Consider the following 21,365-nt stretch of genomic DNA (forward strand, 5'->3'; position numbering starts at 1 on the left):
GAAATTCTAATTTATCTATAACATCAATGAAAGGAGAAAACTCAAACTACATAATCAATCCTATTTGTCAATTTCACATGAACATAATTAGCACTACAATTTCATAAACATAAACATAATCAACCCTAGTTCTATTTGTCAATTTCATACCAAGCAAAAAAGCTGCAGCCGTTGCACCCACCCACCCTAAGCCTAAACCTATGAACCGTTACCCACCCACCCTCCCAATGACGTCCAAGTCCTACATCCACCCTAAACTGGAGCACACCCAACTTGAAACCCTTCCAATCCCAAAGACCTGCACCCATCCTAGATTCCTAATCCCAAACCCACTGTCCTCAAACTATAAACCATATTCGACAAAATAAACATCCAATTTGACCCTAAACCCTAAAGAACAAAAACCCATTGAAAATTTGAATTTAAGAAAGCTTACTTGTATTTTGGGCCTCTTGTGTCTCTGTGTGTGTCGTTGGAGTGATGCCCTTGAACTAGACAGAGGAGCGGCGTTGAAGTGGACGGACTCGACAGAGGAGTGGGTTCCAATTGGATGGAGGAGCAGGAAGGAGCGGCATTCAAATTTTTGGAGTGGGAGCGTGAGACGAACTGAGAGATAGAAGGGACTCGAGATAGAATTAGGGTAGAATTTTAATTATTATTATTAGAGTTAGTGGGCAAAATTATTATTATAACAACTATTTTTAATTATTATTATAAGAGTTAGTGGGCACAATTGTGTAATGCGGTGGTGGAAACCCAAGTTTTTGAATTTGGTGGTGGGAAAACCCAAACTTGCACCATAAAATAGAGGGAGAAGTCCAATTTGGAGAAGGGGAAACTTAATATAAATCCAATTTTATAAGCTTGTCACTCCTTGATCTGGACATACGTCCCGGATCGACACATGACGTCATCAAGTATCTGTATGTCTATCATACCCCGTCTCCGGGATATGGCAAAGCACAACTCGAGCATCGATTCACATAGTAGTTTTTTCTTCTTCCTGATTTCTGATTGGTTGCTCACCCCCCCTAAATTCTGATTGGTCCTCCACCATTTAACTGATTGGTTCCTTCCCTTTGGCCTGAATGGCCTCTTTCCCACAAGGTGGGAGTTTATATTCCTTTAAATCTATAGTTTAGTGAAACGACTCCAAATGTTCGTAACTATACTATTATCATCCGGATTCGCAAATGGCTTTCGTCTATGCGTTCGTGGTTTCGAGATCTATTTGAAAGCATCAATTGTGAACTCAAAAGGTCAACGAATTTTTAGATTCATTACGAAAATTCAAACCCGATAGTTATTCGATTTAATTCCAAAAATCAACGAAATTAAAATTAACTAATGAAAATAATTTAAACGTGAAATACAAATTTAAATCACGAGATGCGTAATTAATAGCGAAATTCCGGGGACGGGATTTCACAAAGCCATTATTAGTTATAGTCCAATTTTGTTTTAATTTTGAAGTTCCATCGAAGGTTAATTGTGTTTAGCATGATAAAAGGCTTGCGTTGTTCTTTTATTTATTTTTTCTTTTTTTTTTTTCGTTTTTCTTTTTTTTTTTCTTTTCTTTTTCCTTTTCTTTTTTCTTTTCTTTTTTTTCTTTTCTGTATGAACCAGACATGAAACATAATTATAAACCAAAAAATATACAATGCTGGGAGTATCTATATCATGGGCCAATTAGAAAGAAAACATTATTATATTGTAATACTAAATAAGTTGATAAAAGGACCCAAGAGGAGTCCAACATTGCATAAGATAATTATATTTTCACACACTAGTGAAATATAACATAATACAAAATATATTAATTGTCCTCGTCATCGCTGCTTAAAATCTCAACGGTAACATTCTGCATATTTCATGAGCTCATTTGTGGGAGAGACAGGCCTCTAGGACGAATTTGTGCTTGATAAGTGCATGGTTCTTCAATAATAACGACATAACTACTAGACTCTTCAGTTGTTGTTTCAGCAGAAACAAATTGATAGGGTATTGTTCAGTCCTACCTGGGTTTGCCCATGTTGGCAATACACGTCCTTGAGGTGCGCGTACTCAGCTATTATTGGAGGGTAATGCGTAGCCAAGGCGACCATCAACAATAGTAGTAAGAATGTATTGATTATCAATAGAATGAGGTATGCGCCCGACATTAATAGGTTGTCGTGGACGTTGAGCTGGAGGATTTGTTGTGGAATTTGCTGTTGTAATGTTGGAAGCAATAGACGAATGCGATGCTGGAGATTCGGTTCCAATTCTAACTCCACGACGTTGCCTGTCTGCCATTCTCAATGATGTAGAACTTGATCAAATTCAAAAGAAACACAAGTGTATGAAGCAACCTTCTAAATTTCCATATACAAATTAGTAAGGGAGTGTGGACGTTTTATACTAGAATAAAGGCACAAATCCGTAATTGTGCCAACATATTCTTTTGCTATTGAGTGATTTATTATTTATTGATATTTACTGGACACAATTTCTAACATTTGTATCAGAAAAAGGAATTTATAATTATTAATATATATTCTCTATTTGAAGAGCCAATGAGAAGTAGAGTGATTTATTATTTACTAATATTTAGTGGACACAATTTCTATCATTAGTGTCATAAAAAGGAATCTACAATTATTAACTCATTTGTCTATCTGAAGACCAACTAACTTTTGCACGGAGACAGACCCTAAGGGCACAATTGTTGGTTATGTGTCACTGCAGGTAGGACTTTTAATACAGTAAAAAAAATAAAAATAAACACTTACTATAAAACCAAAAACCATATCACCAAGTATAAAAAAACAAATTTGTAGGAAGATAACAATCTAAAAAGCAGTTCAAAATGATACGAATCTAACAAACATTCATTGCACTTGGAAATGATCCTTTGTAAATCTAAAACATGCCACTTAATACTACGGTGTAATGGTATTCTTCTTTATTTGTAAGTGAGAGATCTAAGGTTTGGCTCTCCCAAAAAATGAATTTGAACAACATTATTGCTAACTTATTTTGAGGCTAAAATATTGCACATTAATAAACAGCTACATACCATTATTTACCACAATTTTATAAATTTTAATTATTGGTGTGCTAGAGGAGATAAAGACAAACGAGAGAGAACATATAGTGTCTCTGACAAATAATTTTTATAGACACAAAATGTTTAGTGCCCATTTTTAGTAAAAAAGTTGTCATCTAACCCCACTCGGCATGGTTTCCGTGCCCATTACTGTTTTGTGTATGCTTTTTTTAACATTGGGCACAATAGATGGTGCCCTCTATGGAACGAGAACTGTTTAAACTTTTTGGTGGTTAAACTGACACAAAATTCTTAATTGTGCCCTTTGTTTTGTACCCAAAGCTCTTTTTTTTTTGTAGTGGGTGGGGCGCCAGCCCGCCTATCCAGTAGAGGGAGCGCTCGAGGGTGGTGGCCCAGGGAGCAACAAAGACGGAGACGGTGTCACGCTCCGCGGCAAGAGACTTGACACTGTAGTACTCCGCGTAGTGGGCCATGACTTTCTGGACGACGACGAGGAGGTGGTGGTGTTGGTCGGGGTTGGTGGGAGGTATGGGACAAGTGGAGAGCTGGTAGACTAGGTGGTGGAGCTGCTCAAACCACGTCTCATAAAAGCTGGTGAAGCTGTTCATTGCGGTGGTTTTAGAATTTTTTGTCGAAGGTTGATGAAATTGGGTTTGGAGGTTTTTGGTCATTTGGTTTTGATGCTGTTAAAAAGGGCAGTCTACTGGGACGTAATGGGAATGGGTGGTGGGTTTTATGCAAAAGAAGAAACGGTGTTGGAATGACAGTAGGGCACGTACATTGCTACGTGGAAGAAGATGGTGAGATGTTTTCAGTTTTGGTAGGCCAAAGGGGGGGCGTCCGTCTATCTATTACGTCCTCTTTCTTGCGCTTCTCCTTCTCCCTTGGCCAGAGGACGTCCTCTTTTAGCTTTTCTTTGGCTAGTGCTGATGCTAATTCTGCAACAGTGTGAGTCCGTCCGGTAGGTTTACTTCCTTCTGGTGCCCCCTTAGGGCTACAAGTGGCTTTGCAACTTTCCGCGACTCAACTCATTTTCTCATGTTCGGCGTAGCTGATAAGGTTTCTGGTAATTTTATTGCCATTTGGAGCTGCCGCGAAATCAAGTTTTTTTGGTCAAATAAAAATCGAAAAAAAATTGGAAAATTTGTGATTGGCGATACTTGGTTTAGTTATCCTATGAAGAGTATGTAAGTTTCTTTTCAGTCTAGTTTGCAGCAGGTACAGTTTTAGGGTTTGCTTCCTTCTGTAGAACGTAGACTGGAGGTTTTTCACTTCAATTGCATACCCTCACAAGGATGGTTTGCTTGTGTTTATAACAGTTTTCAGATTACATTCAGGGCCTGTAAACCCTATTTACATGGGAAGTATGAATTTCATAATTACAGCAGAATGGAAAGTGAAGCTAACAACGATCAAACAGTATAACAACATTTGAAAAACATCCTAGACCTAGCCAACTTCTTCTCGGATAAGTCATAAAGATCAACACAACAAACTCAAGTAGTTGAGGAAACTGGTGCGCCGTTTTTTTTCTGTAAAAAAAAAAAAAGCACCTACGTTTGAGTTTGAACTCATCATCTGGTTATATACATTATATATATTAATCTATCATCACGGCACTAAAGAGGGAAATTAGTGTAGAAATTAGTAACTGAATGATATGTTTGAGTGAGAAGCCTTCAAGTTTTAAAGAGATTGATGTCAAGTTAGTAAGAAGTGAACTACAAATTTTAGATAGAGATAATTAGAAATGAAATCGACGAGCATTACAAAAGCATATAAGACAGATATTCTTCACTAGCTAGAATGAGTCATTTACAAACTCCTCATGCATGCCTTCATAATATGAAAGTGCTACTCACACACCCATTTTTAGCTTTCACACATCCTTGTTAATTTTAGCCATTGATCTTCGTGAATTCATTCGATCCGATCGGCTGAAAATTGAGAGGGACGTGTGAAGTGAAAATGGGCGTGGATACCACTACCCTTCATAATCTTGTGTAGTCCAGTTTTAGTTCCATTTGTATTTCTCACACATTTAGCCTCAATCGCTTAAGATTTCTAAAGTACTCGCCTAAGCATAGTCGAAAAGGTACTAAATAAGCAGCCTCACTTTCAAGTACGGTTACCTTGTTAACTCCGATCTCTAGCCCTACTTTTGGCACCCCTTGCAGTAAATGGATCTTTATATAGTTGATCAGTAAAAATTACGTAGAGTTCGAGGTTAATGGTTTTGTATTGAACAAGACTTTAATGATGTGTTTATGCACTCGTAATCGGAATGAAAATAAAGAGTTTAATTCTGATTACGAATCATTCTTATAGTTATTAAGATATGGAGGAATCAAGATTGTGGGCACATGAAAAATGGAAGTCAACTCTCCTTTTGGAGGAATTAGATTCCCTGGTGGGAGGTTAGAATTGCATTCTGAGAGTTGGGGTCAGGAATGCGTGATTTTTACCCATTATATCCCTACGTATTTTATAAAATGCCAAGTCTAACTATGGTGTATTTATAGCAATTTGGAGATGATGACCTAAACAATAACAGGTAGGGCAATTAAAGTCTGCGTAGCAGTTTGGAGAAATGCTTAATTGTAAAGCGAAATTGCAACGGAAGAAGTATTTTTTTAAGGAAAAAAAAAATCAGGTTTTAAAGAGGTGAAAAAGGGGCAAACAAATTATGGTTTATATTATAAAGAGCTCAAAAGTTTCTATAATTTATAAGTATATGTTGTTGTGGAAATTGTTATGACCTAGCAAATAAATTAATTTATTTAGAACATAGACAGTTTGGTAATTATACTGGTTTTAATTCCAATTCAACGATGTCACAAGCGTTTGAAGATGTAGCTGCTGCATGCATGCACCAAACTTAAGCTCAATGTTTGCACGAAAGGGCAAAACAGCCTTGAAAAATAGCTTGCCAACAGAATTGTGTGTTTCAAAGGGCCAGTGTGCGTACGATGAATATTTAATTAACTTGAAATCCAATGACGCACAATGTTGTATGTATTTTTTTTTTTTTTTTTTTTGACAAAAAGCTATAACGATATTTCATGAATCATAATAAATAAGTATAAATGTGTCAATTGGGTACATAGCTCCAATAATCAAGACATTACGCTAGCATGAATTTTTACAAACTATATAGCAAGCATAAGTGCACCAATATAAATTTGTCACAAGAACAATAGACACAATAAACCTATACTAGTCCACAAACCGGTCATCGCCGAGAGCGAGGAACAATCTTGTATGTTTGTTTGTTTGACTTGTTTTTTTGTTTGATTGATGCAGTCATATGCTGGAAGTGTAACACTATGATGCCAGCACATGGCACCTTCCGTACAACCATTACTGGGGGTAAACGACCAAAATGCGTCTGCCGATGATGAAGAAGAATGGACATTGGTGACCTACAAAAGGACAAGGAAGCCAATACCACAAGCCACAAGGCCAAAGGTGGGACAAGGGAGAAAGCACTGTCGTCACAATAGTAGGAAGCCCAAAAGAAACGTAAAAACTACTAAGCCAACATATGCTGGGTTACCTATGGAGCAAGAGCCATGCATTCCCATCTCTTTGCATAAGTACTTCCCGAAAGATTTCTTCCAACAGTACACTACTGTTGTCTGTCATATGGTTGAAGTGGAGATAAAAAAGCCCTCAAAAGGCAAAGCTATCGCCATCTAGGAGGAGAAGACCCTCGCGCCTAAAGAAAGCCTGCCTACATACTTTAGCATTGTGGAAGCACTACGATTGCCCAAGGAGATACGAAAAGCACTAGTAGCAGTCTTGGCGAGTCTTGACAAGAAAACAAGGACGAAGGCTTGAAGCTTTGGCCACATGAATATGCCACATGCTGTGCCACCCATGACGTAATTAACTTCATTGACAAAGACTTACTGCTAGGGTCAAAACCTCACAACCGTCATCTCTATGTCTCTGGGTACGCGAGAGAGAACAAAATCAATCGTATGCTTGTGGATGGTGGGTCGGCCATAATCATCATGCCAAAGTCAACAATGATCACAATTGACATCAAGGTGGATGAACTATCCCAAAGCCGCCTCCTAATCCAAGGTTTTAACCAAGGAGGACAAAAAACGATGGGGATGATCCAAGTGAAGATGACCATTGGCGAACTCAAATGAAGCACGCTATTCCAAGTGATTAATGCAAGAACTTCCTACAACTTGCTCTTAGGAAGGCCTTGGATCCAAGAGAATGGAGTAGTGTCATCCACCCTTCATCAATGCTTAAAGTTTTACCGAGAAGGAGTAAAGGTGATACAAGGCAACACCAAGCCTTTCACCGAAGTTGAATCACACTTCACGGATGCCAAGTTCCACATGGATGAAGACATGATACCTGAAGCTCTTCCAAATGAGATCAAATCCACAGGCAAAGCCGCACTTAAGAATTAAGAGTGGCAAGCTGTGCCCAAGAAGCAAGAAGGGGAAGCTGTGCCATCTTCAAACAAAAATGATAATGAGCCCACTAATCCCACAACAACCAAAAGAAGTGTGACGTCCTCAAAAGGACTAAACACACCCGTCTTCCGATACACCCCAATGTCGAGAAGAAAGAATAGGCAATCCCCATTCAAAACTAGAATAAGCAAAGCCAACACACAGCTGCACAAGGATGATGTAAAGTTGCTCAAGATAAACGCAATTTTACCTCTGACACAGCTAGGCGATGCTAAATTTTCAAAACCATTGCAAGCTTTCGTAAAACCCCTACCAAAGGGGGAGGAACCGAGAACTCTTCCAACCAAGAAAACTGAAGAAGGTTTCAACCCAAACGCCTACAAACTCATGTCAAATGTTGGTTACGATTTCGCTTCCTCTTCAAATCTTGGAAAGAAGGTTTTAAACACTGTCAACGACAAAGAACGGAACCTCATCGAGACTCAAAATAAGTTGGCGGAGTATGGTTACGGAGTTGACAACAACAAAGCTGGACTTGGCTTCACACCAAATACACCCGTGAAGATTTTAAGCAAAGCGAAAAACGTTAGCACTCCACACATCAGTGTGAGCGTTGAATAAAATCAAGATGAGCCTAAACCGCCCCTCGAACGTCAGTCTTTGATAGGTTAAATCGTTCAAAACCCAAAATTTCGGCATTAGATTGCATTAATGGTTAAGACCGAACTTCCATCTTTAAGCGGCTTAACACACCAACACCCCAAAGCTCTGTTTTCAAAAGGTTGTCAAAACCTAAGAAACAAAGCAACACAGCTAGCCCTTCTTCACGATGGTCGACCTTGGAAAGACTTGAAGAAACCAAACAGCCTTCTAGAAAGAAGAAGACAACGCCAAAACAAGAAAAGCTCGATGGATCTGCATGAACAGACGGAGCAGGGACAAGAGTAGTATTTATGTCACCACAAAGACAAGTACTACCATATTCCTTTTGAGTAAGTGAGTTATGGTCAAACAACGTCATTGAGTACTAAGCACTAATCATTGGATTTCAAATGACGATTAACATGGAAACCATAACACTAGAAGTGTATGGCAACTCCAAACTCATAATCAATTAACTTTTGACTGAACATAAAGTAAGGAAAGATGATCTCGTCCCATACTTTCGGCTAGCAACTCAATTGCTACAAAAGGAGGCCGTGACGCTAGAACACGTGCCAAGAAAAGAAAATCAAATGGTGGACACTCTCGCTAACCTAGCCTCAAGTATGGCGCTAGGAAACGAAGCTATGGACATGCCAGTTTGCCAAAGATAGGTAATCTCGCTCGTTATTGAAATGCTACTGGATGATACAAACGTCATCTCAATACTTCCAATCGACACTAAAGAATGGAGACAATAGCTGATCTACTACTTGGAACATGGAAAGCTTCCAGACGATCCTAGACACCGCTTTGAAATAAGCTGACGAGCACTCACTTCCTCTATTACAAAGGAACATTCTACCGACGCTCTTTTGAATGAGTACTTCTAAAATGCCTAGGTAAAGAAGAAGCCAATCAAGCCATGGAAGAAGCACACTCAGGCATATGCGGCGTGTGTCAATTTGGACCAAAGCTACATTTCCAGGTTACTACTGGCTAAGCATGGTGAAGGATTACCTAGAGTACGCCAAAAGGTGCCAAGCTTGCCTTGCCAATTCCACGCTAACTTCATACATCAACTGCTTGAACCATTACACCTTATAGTTGCTTCATGGTTGCATGATGCATGAGGATTGGACATCGTAGGACCAATCACACCAAAATCATCTGCCGAGAAACCTACATCCTAGCCACAATGGACTACTTCTCCAAGTGGGCTGAAGCCGTACCCCTAAGGGAAGTCAAGAAGGAAACTGTCATCTGTTTCATCAAAAAGTATATCATCCATCGATATGGTGTGCCTCGCTAAATCATAACCGACAAAGAAAAATAGTTCTCCAACCAACTCAGGGATGAGTTCTACGAGAAATACAAATTCAAGCAGCACAAGTCTTCCATGTATCATGCTCTGGCCAACGGTCTTGCGGAAGCATTCAATAAAACCCTTTGCAACCTCCTGAAGAAGGTGATCAGCCGAATAAAGAGAGATTGGCACAAAAGAATAATCGAAGCATTTTGGGCATATAGGACGACACATATGACTTCTACCTAAGTTACGCCTTATTCTCTCATATATGGCGTGGAAGTTATTCTGCCACTCGAAAGTCAAATCCCCTTACTAAATATGGTTATACAAGAAGGCTTGACTGAAGAGGAAAATGCAAAGCTACGACTTCAAGAGTTGGAAGTACTCAATGAAAAAATGCTCGAAGCTCAACAAAACTTAGAATGCTACCAAGCACAGCTATCCAAGGCATTCAACAAGAAGGTCCGCCTAAGGTCTTTCCAAATTGGAGATCTTGTCTTGGCATTATGAAGGTTTATCATCACAACTCACAAAACGAAAAGCAAGTTCACATCAAAGTGGGATGGATCTTATGTAATACAAGAGGTCTACACCAACAGCACCTACTTAATCATGGCGAAAGATGGCTTAAATATTGGCCCCATTAACGGTAGATTCTTGAAACGCTACTACTGTTAAACCAAACAAGCAATGCTCCTCACTTGCACGAGCCTAAACAGCACATGGCATAAAGTTCCTTGCATGCACGATCCTAAACCACACAGAGCAACAATGCTCCTTGTTCGCATGAGTTTAAAAGGCAACCCTTAACACTCCTTGTTCGCACGAGTTTAAAAGGTGACACGCAATGCTTTTAGCCTGCATGAACCTAAACTGTATATAGCACAATGCTCTTTACCTGCATAAGCCTAAATTGCGCACGACACCAAATGCACCTCGCCTGCATGAGCCTAAACTACATACGATAACAAATACTCCTTATTCGCACGAGCTTAAAACGAAACACCCAACACTCATTGTTCACATGAGTTTAAAAGGCAACATTCAATACTCTTGGCCCACAAGAGCATAAACTGTGTACTGCAAAAAAAAAAAAAAAAAAAAAAAGTTAAATCCCCATCAAAATCACCATCAAAACCGTCAAAATCATCAAAAAACAATCCATCACTCATTTGAACTATGTCATGACTTCATCCCTCATTAACCGAGGGTACGTAGGCAACTTGAAACTTCAAAACTTCAAGTACAGTCACATCATCAATAAAAACACAAACACTTTGAAGAATAAAGAGCAAATTCAAAATGTGAATACTTTATTTCTTTAAAGGAAGAATTTGGCTACAAAGCCTTATTACCAAATGAGCAAAAAACAAAGAAGGCTTAAGGTACAAAAAATGGAAGACATTACTTGAAAGCTATGTCCCTAAAACTATAGTGACAATCTTAAAGCAAGCCTTCCAAAGTCTTCAAAGTCTCCACATTGGTAGGAGACAAGGTGGGCACTTCCATGGCCGCACCTTTTTCTTGCTCTAGGCGTAAAATCTCCTATTGATGTTGAAAAAAGTGTAACTTCCTGCTCCGAGAGAACACCTTGAAGTCGTGATGCTTCGATTTCTAACTGCTCTCGCTTACGCACCATTGTATCTAGACGTGCCTGGATGGAAGCTAAAGAAGTCTCTACGACTTGATAACCTTCCAAAACAAGCTTGCTAAAAAGACTGAACTTAGGAAAGTGATAAGTCTATTGCCGCAAGTTGTTGAGCTCTAACCTCTAGACTCAACTTCTTCAAGGAAATAACATGCAAGGAAGAATACTCAGTTGAGGTGGCCATAAGTTCGGCAATTTTGACTCTCAAGAATGAGGAATCAATGTTAAGGTTGTCAATCGCAGAAACAAGCTTCAACAAGTCATTCTTGAGCAACGCAAGGTCTTCTAGTGAGCACTTTGCAACATGGCTCTTTATATCTACAACCGCATGAAGGTTGACTTGATGGATAAGTTGCTCAGTGCCACTAAGGTTCGGCCCTCTAAGAGAGATCTCAGAGCTAGCTAGCAAAGATGTTGGACACATGACGGGGTCTTGCATACCTTCACCTACACATAGCAAACTTGGGCAACTTGACGGATTTGGAACAAGCTATGCATCGGGCGGATCCCCAATCTCTTTGTCTGTAGGTAGATTACCTCCAAATAAAATCTTTGTATAGGAATGAATGATGTCATTAATGTCCTCTTCATTTGTCCATCCTATCTCATCTGTTTGGGCACCATTTTCTTATTTCGCTTGCTGTAATTACTATTTGGTAGCTTCTTTGTCATTTCTAACCTCAGTAGCCTCTACAGGGGTAAAGGTCTTCTTCTTTGATTCATTCAATACTTGCATAGTACATTGTCAAGATGTGGCCTGGTCAGACTTGATCTTTCCGACTCCTCATTCCGGGATGCGGAATCAGATTTTTTGATACTTGACGGAAATGACAGCATCCAGCTTAATCAACCATGGTCTCCCAAGTATCCCATTGTAGGGAGATGGGTCGCCTACACTCGTGAATGTCTAATTTGAGACAACTGACGGTGTTTTGACGTCAAGTATGATGTGGCCGATGACAGTTGAGGTGTGTCCGTTGAACCTTGTGAGTAGGCGCATGATTGTGTTTTCCAGGCCCATCTTCTGAATGAATGAGAGTTGAAGTAAGTTGACTGCACTTCCATTATCAACCATTATTTTGTCGACTATAGCATGGGCTAGTTGGACAGATACTACCAATGCATCATCGTGTGGGAAGTCAATGCCTTCTGCATTCTACTCGGTGAAGCGAATGATGGGTCTAGGTTAGGTGTTGATTGCTTGGACCTGTGAGACTAATAAAGCCTGCTGGATCTTTCTTTTTTTGGAGTTGTTGGTGGCCCACAAGTTCTTAGATTTGGCGAAGATGCAATTGATTCGAATGGTCTTGGTTAACGGTTATTCGTCATCGTCTATGTTCCTTCTAGGCTACGCAGCTGGCTTATCTAAGTATTTGTCGACCTTGCCTTCTTTTCACTAGTTTTTCTAGGTAGTTCTTCCAAGTGTAGTAGTCATCGATTGTGTGACCGGGACCTCAGTGGAATGCGTAGTCTTTGGTGTGATCCAACTTGGAAGTATTTCCCTTTGATTGTTTCGGCAGCTTGAACCATGGCTCATTCTTGATGTCGCGAAGGATTTGGTGGATCAGGATTGAGAACTTAGAGTAGTTCTTGGTCGTCGGGCCTTCTTTGGTCATGGGTCGGTCCATACGCTTGGCCTTTTGCTTGCTTTTACCAGACTACTTCTCGTCATCCTTCTTTTGAGCTACTGCTGACTCTTTTCGAGGCTACTCTGGCGCCTTGTCTGCTCGTCGAGCCTTGTCCCAAAATGCATGCTTCTCTACCATAGCAAAAAAGTCTGCCAGAGTTAGATCTTCTTTCATGATCAACTTTCTGAATAATGGATGATCTGCTGGGAGTCCTTTTTGGAAGGTTGCACTTGCTATTAAGTCGTCACATTTGACTATCTTCGCCTTCTTTGCTTTGAACCTCTTCACATAGTCATGGAGCGACTCTTTTGGGTTATTCTTCACGTTGAACAAGTGGTTAGGCTTTTTCTTGATTGAGCAGTAGGATGAGTATTCTTTGGTGAAAACCAAATAAAGATCTTCAAAACTCCGGATGGATCGTGGTGGCAAGGTGTGAAACCAATCTTGTGCCTCGTCTTGTAAAGTGGTGGCGAATATCTTGCACATAAGGGCATCGTTGTTCCAATAAACGACAATCATGCTTCGGTAGTGCTTCAAGTGCCTTTCTGGATCTCCATCCCTTTTGAAAGATGTGAAATGTGGCATGCTAAACTTGCGTGGAGGCTCTGCCTACTCGATCTCTTCCGTGAAGGGTGACCTGCTGATGTTGGTCACGTCATGTCGTAGCGCTTCATCGGTCACTTCATTGCGTTTGAAAAATCTACAAATGGACAAGAAAACGAAAAACCTTGGATGCGAGAGTTTTCTACAAGTGTGCGACTCAACCTCTCAAGGAAAACACCAATTTGTGAAAGAAAATTTCCGTCTTCTTCTTGGACAAAATTGCACCTACAAAACAAGTAACACCTTAAGTCAAGGCCAAGAGCCTCACGCCTCCACGATGAATGGGGGGGCGCTTTGGTCGAAGAACCTCCGATGCCAAAGTTAGAATTTTGAGGGAAAAGTGTTTGGAGAATTTAAAGAATTTTGTAAGAGAATTGGAATTGAGTTTTGGAGAAAATGAGGTGGTATTTATAGGGGTATGGCCGGCCCTTTTAGGAGGATGGGGACCGGCCACTTGGATTGTTTTTTGGGTGTTGTTCATAATTTGTTAGCTAATTAATAAATTAATTGAGTAATAAATCAATTAATTAGCTAATTAATATAATTTGAAAGGAATGATTTGGGGTTACCTTGTGGAAAAGATTTGATGAGGATGGATGAAATAGGTTTTGAATAATTACGTATTTTGAGCACTTTTGACCTCGATTGAGTCATGATTATCCACTGCTCACGCGTAGGAGTTCCGATATTCCTCGAGGGTATTTTTATCCTTTTAACCCTGGAATCCACATGTCGCCTCCATATTTTTCTCGATTATTTTTGGCTCCACAACATGTAAAGACGATATCAACATGACTGTAGGATTACGATACACCAAATCAATAGCCATGTGAAACATGCAACTACAGATTAATAGGAAAACCTACTTGAGCTCTAAGCCACATAAGAAGACATGATGCTAAGCAGTGGCAAAGCTAGAAATTATTCGCAAGAGGGGCAAAATTTAAAAAAGGGTAAAGGTTTCAAAAGAATTTAGACAACCATTCAAGGTCTAAGTCCACAGTCTGCAAGAAGGTTAGCTAATATTTCATCCAACTCAATAACCTCATTTTATCGAGAACTATCTAAAACATTCAAGGAGCATTTGGACTAATCAAAATAGTCAAAGGAGAATTTGGAGTACTTGGTATATTCAAAGGATGATTTGCACTAACTGTATTTGAAGGAGGATATAAGTGTCGTTTCTTTTAGTATCGTTCCATTACGTAAAATAAGGAAGGTCCTAAAAACGCTAAGCGATATTCAAGTGGCAGGTTGGGGCCTAACCCTAGCGCCTAAACAGAGCCTTCATTTATAATATATCATATAAATAAATGCATATTTATTATATAACATGTAATATATATATATATATATATATATATATATATATATAAATATTGAAAAATTCTCGTTAGTATTTTGGTAAATCATCTAATGGTATGAGATAAAAGTTCAAGTGATTACGAGTCTATGGTGCATTACGAAATATTTTTTGAATCTCGTATGAATTATTTTATATTGTATATGTATGACTTGCAACTTACATAGAACAAAAGAATATAGTGTATATTTATATGATAGTGTGTACCCTAATAAATAAAAAAGAAATATAATTACAAAATACATTAATATAATAGTATTATTTTCTTTCTTTCTTTTTATTTTGTCGATTAGTATATCATTTTCTTTCAATTAGAGTGCTATTAGAATTCTATGCGACGTTCTCCTGGTTGTGGCGAAATGAATGACAATAACTACTACCACGTGTAAAATGTAAGCAAAGCTCGTGTAATTAAGTTATAAAAAATAGGTTTTTGTTGTGACATATGTTCTAATACATATTGTGATTGAGTAAATCCTAAGTAGAGATAGATTAGAAATCGTTTGGGATCTAGAATGTCACATCCTGGCCCGGGGCGGATCACTTCCCGGGCCCGCTCCACTACCGTAGCACGATATTGTCCGCTTTGGGCTTACCATTCCCTCACGGTTTTGTTTTTGGGAACTCACGAGCAACTTCCCAGTGGGTCACCCATCATGGGATTGCTCTAGCCCCATTCTCGCTTAACTTCGGAGTTCCTACGGAACCCGAAGCCAGTGAGCTCCCAAAAGGCCTCGTGCTAGGTAGGGATGAGAATATACATTTAAGGATCACTCCCCTGGGCGATGTGGGATGTTACATAGAAGATCTTTCCTAATAGGCTCCTTATTACTATAAATAAAGACACAAAGACTGGGGAATTAACACACAATTTCTCAAGTCTATTCTCCACCCTCTTTCTCTCCTGCCACACCCCTTAGTTAAATATAGGCCACAACACGGTATCAGCATGCTCTTCATGCTGTGCTAAAGAGAATTTATTTGTCTTCAATCAGGAGAGTATTACGTTTTAATTTTTTAATTGATTAAATTTGGATTTTATTGAATTCATATGCTTTTATTGATTCAATTTATTTTTCTTGTGTGGAACGTGATACAAGCTTTGAAGATGGAAAACCGAAACTGAAGAAAGAATTTTATGCATCAAACTAGTTCACCAATATTATCACGCAATCAGGTTCTTCCAAACACAACGGTTTCTATCTCGATATTTTTGCAGCCCTAATAGCATGAATATTCACCATAATGCATGACCCAACTTTACGTTTTTCGAATTCTAAATTCTACATAAATTTTGTATGCATTATACTCATAATTTTAAATTATGTGAATTGATATTGCTATAAATTATAGTGAATATGCAAGAATTTAATTGAATTGAAAAAAATAAAAAATTAGGGTTTTTGGATCCAAACGTGCGACGGTTCGAAGCCGCGCCGCTTAGCAAGCTGCCAACAGCTTGTGTCTGCAAGGCAGGCCGAGCCACGAGCCATAGAGCCACATCCAATGAGCCAAGCAAGCCTGCAACTCTGCTTGAAAACCTAGAACAATGTCATATGGCGTTGTCCCTGTCCTTAAACTCAAACCCATGAACCACCGCCATGGCCACCAATTTAGTGTCGCCAGGCTAACTCCGGTGACCTGTAGTCATCGTCGATGGAGTTTGTGGTCAAGATTTCTTTGAAATCTCACCTTCGATGCCATAGAATTCTTCGTTCGTGGACGTTGAGGCCATCCTTTCGCCACCAAACGATGGTTCGCAGACGAACCACTATCTCACACACTGCTGCCTGACCAAAACACGGCTGCCTGAAGCAGCGGTGCAAGTGCCTAATCCTGGTGAACACACCCAGCGTTGCTGGGATGCTTTTTGGTCCAAACCCAAGCCCTACTGGGCTTGTTCTCCTTCGACCCACATCGGAAACTCATTTGGGCTTTGCTTTGTCACCAGCCCTTTGGTCTTTGGTGGCTTGCCCCTTCCCGTTAAACAGTTAAGCCCTTATGGGCTCCTACCTCCTCCCGTGCATCGCACCACAACCCATCATAGCTAGAAGCTGGTGTATGTGTGCCCGCGTTGCACTAGATTAACACCCCTGTATGGGCTCTTGTTGATTTGGGCCTGAAGCCTCCCTTTTAATTTTCGGTCCAATTTTTCTTAAGCCTCCCATATTTCATTGCCTATTTTTTAAGATCTTATGGGCTTTTATAATTTTTCACCCAACATTTAATATTGGCCCCGAAGTCGAAATAATTAAATTCAATTATAATCCTAGGCCCCGAAGACCTATTCGCATATATTTATTTTCTTTTTGCTTTCTTATTTTTGTCTTGTATATATTGCGCTTATTTGCAGGTATTATGAACTTTAAGTTCATACTTCCGAACCCAATGTTTTAGAAAAGTGCCATAGAAACCTGAAGTTTCTTAATGCGTAACACTTATGTTGAGACTCGAAGTTCTCCATGCTTAAATCCGTTTAAACCAAACCATGTCTTAGATACTAAATGTTCTAACTTTGATGTTTATGGAAATTTTATTTCCTTAAACACCAATCACATTCTTATTTCCGCCATTCAGTGTATTGTCCAATAGTAACAAGTATGATTTTACTGATTTGGAAGTTTCGAATAAGAAAATACTTTATGTGGATACAAGATGTGACACCCTGCTTGACTATGACTAGTTATGAAATCATTGTAGCCAGTTATGGTGTGGAAGAGCTAAATACGTCTCCGCCATGATCTTTATTCGAAGACTTATGCCTAAAGCATATCAAATCGAAGTACCTCATTGCTGAGGACTCTATGGCTCTTTGACTCGCTATGGACCATTTCAAATCATGCAAAGATGAATTCTTGCCCGAAGCAAAACATGATTGAAATCCTTACATCAATGAATAGGTACAATTCTGAATTTATCTTCAATCAAATTTTGACTGGAAGAAAATCTTTCTTGATTTTCTATATCTAAATTGCTCCTGAAGTAGTAGTATAGAAAGTAGAAATTAAATAAATTCTTAGATTTGATTGCTACCACCTTGTAAGAGAAAGGTACCGCATCAATTCAACTGGGAGGTATCGAATGGTATAGACGTAGTTTTGGCTGGAGTCTACCAAATGATGGTGCCCTGCTTCGACAGAGATGCACCAACATGCATGCTTTGCTTCGGTAGAGGTGCACCGAATGGTACTGCTCTGCTTCGGCAGAGGCTACTAAACAGACCCCTCCAATTTTGGCTAGAGCTTATCGTACCCAAGTCTGGGTCTGTCTCTCTTTCACAATCCCATTTCGAGTTTGTTTTACAACATATGGTAGAATCAAGCCTGCCAAGATGTGGTATCACGCTCGAAGCATGTTCCTTAGCACCTAAAACTTCAAGAATAAGGGATAATATTCCCGAACCTCAACCCTGCAGAATCTAATTCAGTTTTGAAGAAATAGATCATTAGTTATGCACTTGTAAGTGCATCTACCAGAATCTAATTCAGTTTTGAAGAAATAGATCATTGGTTATGCACTTGTAAGTGCATCTACCAATGTTGCTACTAAGTACCATTCCCATAGTCAATCTGTGAGACTAAACCTAACACATTTCGAAGAGTGAAATTTGACATGGAATGCCTATTGGACTAACCCCCTTGTATATTTGTTTACTTTATGAACAATTTATTCTTGGATTTAAGATTGGTGTTTGGATGTCACTATTATTCTCAAATAAGAGTTAATTAATAGAAATTACCACATATGACTAATACAATTAACTCATGCTTAGGTATGTTTTGTGGGGAAGGTAGCTGTCTGGTTCTATTCTAACTTCATACCTAATCATCCCATGACAACCCTTTCTGGCTTATCCAACCTGATTGTGGGCATGACACTGCCCTATATTGTCCAATGGTACTAATTTCACCATAAAGAGAAGCCTTATACTCACTCATTTCGAAAGAACGCCTTTTGAGCTTTAAGGATATCTGAGAGCATTATTACCATATTGAAACCAATATAGAAAATGAAGTAAAATTCATTTGCATATTACCATATTGCACTTGCTATGAATATATCCAGAAATGTATTCTAGAGAAGATGAAATGCTTAACGAGTGGATTACACCCATTCAGGCCCACTATGTGGTTGGCCAGAAGCCCGCAATTTCAAAGGAATTTTCGCTGTTGATGTACGTTTGGGGATATCTAGGATGATCCATGATGCGCCATTTTACGCATCCTCTTACCAGAAGTAAAGACATCATACCTGGTGCCTAAGCATCCTTAATCTTTTCTACAAAGGATTCAAAATGACATTTGTGGACTGATTCAACCACCCTACAGACCATGTAGATACTTTATGGTATTGGTTGATGCTTGTACATGTTGGTCACACGTGTGGCTATTGTCCACAAGCTGTATTCGCCACACTAGTGGCTCAGATTAAAAAGCTCAAGGCTCACCACCCTGATTATCTGATCAAATCTATTTGATTGGATAAGTTGGAGAATTTACATCAGAAACTTTCGATGGATATTGCATGTCAATTGGGTTTTGAAGTTGAACATCCAATACCTCATGTTTATACCCAAAACGACCCAGAAGAAACATTCATTAAATGCCTTCAAATGATTGCGCGATCGATTAGTCATATGTATCAAGTTCTCGATCTCTGCTTGGGGCCATGCAATATTGCAAGAACCATGTTGGTCCACCTTAGGCCCGTCACCACCCAACTTTATAAAACGCGTGTCAGTTGGTTACCAGATATGAACCCGATATATCGCATCTGTGCGCCTTTGGTTTTGCGGTCTATGTGCCATTTGCGCCGCCCTTACGTACAAAATAAAAAAAGAGGGTCCTTAGGGAAGGATGGAAATCTATGTCGGTTATGATTCTCTTTCTAATATTCGTTACTTAGAACCTTTGACATGCGATTTCTTTACTGTTCATTTTATGAATTGTCACTTTTATGAGACAGTGTTCCTGCCGTTAGGGGGAGATAAGAACGTCAACGTTCCTACAGAACATTGCGAATTATCGTGGACGTTTCCATTATGTTTCATCTCGATCCCAATCTAGATCGTCAGAGTATAACCAGACACTTTCTCTGATCTAGTAAAAAGTGATGAGATCATATATACCAGCTGCAAATGTGCCTGCAAAGATGTGTACCAAATGTAGGATGGACCTTCGTCCCGAAAGCATGAACGCCATTACTGTGTACGTCCTACTTGCATCCTTAAGACATATAGTTTTGACTTAATGCAACTTCTCACTTTTCTCTTTTAGCTATGGGCTCTTGTCCCACCTTGGGTTTTTCCATAACGAGGTTTTGTGAGTTTTACGACTCATGCATTCTTTTGTTTGTTTTGAGACTCGCATTCGCTACTTGTGCCAACTAGACGAGACAACTTCATCAACTACTTCTAGATTTGTCTGAATATCTGATGGGCTATCTACTTTAGTATTTGCACACTCAAGGGAAAGTGTTGTGACATATGTTCTAATACATATTGTGATTGTGTAAATCCTAAGTAAAGATAGATTAAGAATCCATTGGGATCTAGAATATCTTTCCTAATAGACTTTGTATTGCTTGGAGAGCAAGTTTCTCTCCTCCTTATTACTATAAATAAAGGCATAAGGATTGGGGAATAAATACACAATTCTTCAAGTCTATTCTCCACCCTTTTTCTCTCCATGCCACACCCCTTAGTTAAATATAGGCTACAACAGTTTTAACATTTTCGTCTTCTTCTTCTCGATGGTGGGTATACAGACTCTGCAGTTTGCAAGTCATGTCGCACCAAGCTCTGCAACTGCAACCATAGTTGTCTTATTGCAATTGAGATTCGCATCACACTGAGAGTAAGAAGCCGTCGTGCGCAGGGTCTGTGCAGCAGCAGAAGAATAAAAGGCTGTTATTGACAAGTTTTTCGACTGACCAGAAGGGCGGCTACTCTTTCCTGGCCTTTATTTACGGTGAGTGGAGGGGCGGTCGCCCCTCCTTGCACCTATGTAGCTTTGCCAGTGATGCTAAGGTTGTCTTATACTCCCACTACTCAAAAGCTCCCTTACTGTATCAATAGGTCTCAATAATCGTTAGGGTTTTTCACGTAGGGGAGCAGGGACTATAACCTTGTATATATTGCTAGGGTTTGTACGCAACTAGCCTAGTAAGAGTTGTATACCCCATCAACTTCATTATGATTGAGTTCTATCATGATTCAATATCTCTGTAATGAATCCCTTAAGGATTCCCACAAGTTAGTTGCATGGTTAAGACTTCATAATGGAGAAACTAGGTTCCTGTCCCTCTTTTTTCAACTCAATTGATTGAAATCTTATTCCTTTTCAATTGTTAATCAAGGTTCGTTGATTTTAATAAACATCATTAATTATTTCATAATAAAATATTTTAAATATCAAGACAATTAAAATTTATTTCTAAACATATTCATTTTGTAACATCTCACATCGCCCAAGGGAGGGGATCTTGTAAGCCTTATATGTATATTCCCATCTCTACCTAGCACGAGGCTTTTTGGGAGCTCACTGGCTTCGGAGTTCATCGAAACTTCGAAGTTAAGCGAGTAGCACGTGAGAGCAATCCCATGATGGGTGACCCACTGGGATGTTCTCGTGTGAGTTCCTAGAAACAAAACCGTAATGGTGTGGTCGGGGCCTAAAGTGGACA

General features: G+C 39.4%; 2 protein-coding genes across 2 annotated transcripts; both read right to left on the reverse strand.

Annotated features, from left to right (window-relative positions):
- Window positions 1-3,321: 3,321 nt before the first annotated feature.
- Window positions 3,322-3,657, reverse strand: LOC137714585 (transcription factor TGA2.1-like). Its single transcript, XM_068453768.1, has one exon. The coding sequence runs from the start codon at window positions 3,655-3,657 to the stop codon at window positions 3,322-3,324; it is 336 nt and encodes a 111-aa protein (XP_068309869.1).
- Window positions 3,658-12,793: 9,136 nt separating this feature from the next.
- Window positions 12,794-13,234, reverse strand: LOC137714586 (uncharacterized). The gene has a single exon (XM_068453769.1). It carries the CDS (start codon window positions 13,232-13,234, stop codon window positions 12,794-12,796), a length of 441 nt encoding a protein of 146 aa, XP_068309870.1.
- Window positions 13,235-21,365: the final 8,131 nt, after the last annotated feature.

Source organism: Pyrus communis, chromosome 14 (assembly GCF_963583255.1).
Source record: "Pyrus communis chromosome 14, drPyrComm1.1, whole genome shotgun sequence".
Lineage (NCBI taxonomy): Eukaryota > Viridiplantae > Streptophyta > Magnoliopsida > Rosales > Rosaceae > Pyrus > Pyrus communis.

Bases quoted from the DNA above. Each gene is read 5' to 3' on its own strand.
- LOC137714585 (XM_068453768.1), bottom strand. From the start codon at position 3,657: ATGAACAGCTTCACCAGCTTTTATGAGACGTGGTTTGAGCAGCTCCAC.
- LOC137714586 (XM_068453769.1), bottom strand. From the start codon at position 13,234: ATGATTGTCGTTTATTGGAACAACGATGCCCTTATGTGCAAGATATTC.